Source organism: Panicum virgatum, chromosome 1N (genome assembly GCF_016808335.1).
Source record: "Panicum virgatum strain AP13 chromosome 1N, P.virgatum_v5, whole genome shotgun sequence".
In the NCBI taxonomy this organism is placed as follows: Eukaryota; Viridiplantae; Streptophyta; class Magnoliopsida; order Poales; family Poaceae; genus Panicum; species Panicum virgatum.
The window spans coordinates 64,389,670-64,393,914 of NC_053145.1; the positions used below are offsets into that span (position 1 = coordinate 64,389,670).

At 51.0% G+C, this 4,245-nt stretch overlaps 1 protein-coding gene across 1 annotated transcript; it reads left to right on the forward strand.

The window, feature by feature from the left end:
- The first annotated feature begins 1,737 nt into the window (after positions 1–1,737).
- Positions 1,738–4,010, forward strand: LOC120657444 (UDP-glucuronate 4-epimerase 1-like). The gene has a single exon (XM_039935750.1). The coding sequence runs from the start codon at positions 2,321–2,323 to the stop codon at positions 3,638–3,640; it is 1,320 nt and encodes a 439-aa protein (XP_039791684.1). The 5' UTR covers positions 1,738–2,320; the 3' UTR covers positions 3,641–4,010.
- The last annotated feature ends 235 nt before the right edge of the window (positions 4,011–4,245 follow it).

Genomic DNA, 4,245 nt, shown 5'->3' on the forward strand with positions numbered 1-4,245 from the left:
TTTAAGATGAATTTTATATTTGTGTAAGTCACCGGTATTGCCAAGTTTACTTCCTCTACGTTACTCGGGGCGGTTGGGGTGAGGGGGTGATGTGCTTTACGGCGGTATAATAATGATGGCAAAGTGATTGCTGAGGAGATCAAATTCTAGATCAAACTAGACGTATAGCCCGCGCATTTGCGCGGCTAATAATGAAAATTCAAAAATTTCCATGTCTTTGTATCCTTACTTAAAGATTATACTATTTTTTTACTATACATCACCATGTTTATTATCGTAAATTATGTCTTATTGTTGGTTAAAACAATTCATATATGATCTACCTATAATAACAATTTGATTTGTTGAGTTTTAATAATATTATATATATAATTATTCTTTTTTTTTGATTGATTGTTGTTAGCTTTAGTTTCAATAGTATATGTTTGTAACTAATATATAGCTAAATTATATTTTATATTTAATTTTTTATAATGTCATTGGTGGGTGATTTTTAATTTGGCACAATGGTATTTTAGGCTAATTTTTATCATAATGACAGTGGTGGGTAATTTTTATTTTTTTATTTTTCTCCGATTAATGTGGGAATTTCTAGACTTTGAGAGCGAACGTGGAGACTCCGTTTGTTGGCCAAATAATAAGATAATAGATGAGCTAGAACAAACGTGCCATGCGCCAGACTAGTGGTTGTAGGGCGGTAACGTTGGTGACACCTTGCACTGGTTGAGAGATCCAGGAAAGATGCTGCCTTGGACAGCCTATTACATATGCGAACATTTCATGAGGAGAGGAGGAACTCGTACGGGGCAAATTATGTGCCAACGTTCTGGGAAAAAATTGCTGATAAATAAAGTTCAGGCAACTCGAGGGTTGCCGTAGTTTTCCTAAAACAAATTTGCTAGTAAAACAATCATACACCAACACTGGAGGAGCAACTGCTAAATGATTATGATACTGGAAGGAATAAAGAATATCAGTAGATTGGGGTGAACGTACGCACGTAGTTGTAAGCCTCTGTACTCGTTTCGAATAAAAAATCAGTAAGAATAACAGGTGGTTCACGTTTTGCCAAACAGGAAAACCAAAGACGAGCCCAAAATTAACCAAAATCACTCTCCTAGTATGTTGGCATATAAATCCCATATTCCTGATCTGATTAAATTGTAGCTAAATTTGCTTGCCCTACAGCTCCCGATCGATTAACCTGCACGCGGAAAATTCTAAATGAGGAGTTTCCGTCACGCGTAGAGTCACCAATAAAGACCTTGTTTGGTTCGAGAGATTTTTTTAAGTCCCTGAAACTTTTTAGTATTTAGAAGTATTAAATAAAGATTAATTATAAAACTAACTGCAGAACCCTGGGGCTAAATTGCGAGACGAATCTAATGAGGTATATTAATCTACGATTAATGGATGATTACTGTATCATCACTGTAGCAAATTATGAATTAATTAGGCTCGTTAGATTCGTCTCGCAAATTAGCACTCAACTGTCAAAAAACATTTATAAACAGATTTTATTTAATACTATAAAATAGTAAGATTTCTTTTGATGTGATAAAGACTTAAAAAAATCTGGAACCAAACAAGCCAAGGTCACACTTCATATTCACGCGCAAAAACAACGCTGATAAATGCGACGAGCCTGGAAAACAAGACAAAACAAAACAAAAATAGCGCGTCCGCACGAGCACGACCCATCTCATCTCCAGCGCAGGCTGCTTCCGTAGCGGCTGCCGCACCCAATCCCCTGCGGGCGGCCACCCTCACCGCCGTCGGCAGCGGCGCCACCCTCCGGTGGGTGTCCGCCACCGCATTCACGCGCTCCCCTGGGCTGTCGGCCCCGCTCCTCTATTTATATCCCCGCCCCGCCCACCTCCACGCTTTCCTCAGGCAGGAGCGCGCATCCGGCCCCTGCCCTTCTTCCCCACTTTCCTCTCCTCTCCCCCCAGAATAATAAAATTTCCTGCCCCGGGGCTCCCTCCCTCCCAAGGAAACCTACCCAATCCATTCGTCCGGCGGCCGATCCATCTGCCCGTCCAGGGAGAGGAAGGAATAATCAGTCACTCAGTCAGTTAGCCAGTCAATCAGAGGAGAGCCGGAATCCAGCAGGAGCGCGCCGCGGGTTGATCCCTTGCGTCTCCGGCCCTGCCGCGCGGGCGCGGCGACGTCTCTGCTGTTCTTTGCGTCGCGGAGGACGAATCCGTGAGGAGGGAGTGTGTGTGAGGAAGAGGAAGGTGGAGGAGGGAACCCCTCTTGGAGATTGGCATCTTCCTCGTTGGGTTGCGCTGCGTTGCACGGCAAGACGGCGGCCTTGAAGATGCGGGTGCTGGAGGACGACCTCTTCCCCTCCACCCCCGGCAAGGTCAAGATCGAGAGGGCGGGCAACATGAACCGGCAGCTGCACCGCTGCTTCGCGTCCACCAGCACCATGTTCCTGTGGGCGCTCTTCCTCGTCGCCATGACCGCGTCCTACCTCAGCTTCCAGTCCTTCGTCGACACCTCCTCCAAGTACTTCGCCGCCTCCTGGGGCGGGTTGCACTGGGAGCGGCAGATCCGCGCGTCCGCCGCGCCGAGGAGGCCGCCGGGGTCGGCGGACGGGGCGGGGATGTCGGTGCTGGTGACCGGCGCGGCCGGGTTCGTCGGCACGCACTGCTCGCTCGCGCTCCGCAAGCGCGGCGACGGCGTCGTCGGCATCGACAACTTCAACGCCTACTACGACCCCTCGCTCAAGAAGGCCCGCAAGGCGCTGCTCTCCTCGCACGGGGTCTTCGTCGTCGAGGGCGACATCAACGACGGCCTCCTCCTGGCCAAGCTCTTCGACGTCGTGCCCTTCACGCACGTGCTCCACCTCGCCGCGCAGGCCGGTGTGCGCTACGCCATGGAGAACCCGGCGTCGTACGTGCACTCCAACATCGCCGGCCTCGTCACGCTCCTCGAGGCCTGCAAGGACGCCTACCCGCAGCCGGCCATCGTCTGGGCGTCGTCGTCCTCCGTCTACGGCCTCAACGACAAGGTCCCCTTCTCGGAGCGCGACCGCACCGACCAGCCGGCCTCGCTCTACGCGGCGACCAAGAAGGCCGGCGAGGAGATCACGCACACGTACAACCACATCTACGGCCTCTCCATCACCGGCCTCCGCTTCTTCACCGTGTACGGGCCCTGGGGGCGGCCGGACATGGCCTACTTCTCCTTCACCCGCAACATCCTGCAGGGGAAGCCCATCACGGTGTACCGCGGCAAGGACCACGTCGACCTGGCCCGTGACTTCACCTACATCGACGACATCGTCAAGGGCTGCCTCGGCTCCCTGGACACGGCCGGCAAGAGCACGGGCACCGGCGGCAAGAAGCGCGGGCCGGCGCCCTACAGGATCTTCAACCTCGGCAACACCTCGCCCGTGACGGTGCCCAACCTGGTGTCCATCCTGGAGAAGCACCTCCGCGTGAAGGCGAAGAAGAACGTGGTCGAGATGCCCGGCAATGGCGACGTGCCCTTCACCCACGCCAACATATCCCTCGCGAGGGAACAGCTCGGGTACAAGCCGACCACCAACCTCGACGTTGGCCTGAAGAAGTTCGTCAAGTGGTACCTGTCCTACTACGGCTACACCAGGGGATCCAAGAACTTTCGACAATAGTCCGTGCTAATCCTTGGTCGTCTGATTCTTTCTCCTCATTTTTTCTTTTTCCTCTTTGGCCCGGCCGCGGCCACCACTCCCGGATCAAACATTGACATTCTATCTGGATTTTTTTGGTGAGTATGTTTTAGGGCGTTCCTTGATCAGAGAAAAATACTGGGGGAAAATTCTTTTCTTGGTGAGGAGAGGGAGGAAGGAGGAAGAAAGCAACAGAGAGCAGCAGCCTTTTTTTTTCTTTTCTTTCATCATCTTCCCTTGTGTAAATTGGATGTGCTCCATGAAACTTTTTTTCCCCCTCCATCCTTAGAATTCCAATGTAATATCAAATTCTTTCCGATCTGATGAGCTGACACCGAATTCAATTGGCGAATGCTGGTGTTCCCACAGATGATCGCCGGTTCAAATTCGAAATCACGCCGGTCGTTCTGCCGTTCGGGTACCCGCCCGCAGGAGACGGGGGGAGACGAAATCGGCGGGCCGGTCGTGGCAGTCCTGTAAATAAGCCTTGGAGGTGCGGGCCTTCTGTTGGGTCGATAAGATAAGGGGGTGTTTAGTTCCTAAATTTTTTTTTACACTACCCGTCACATCAGAGTAAGTACAGTGGA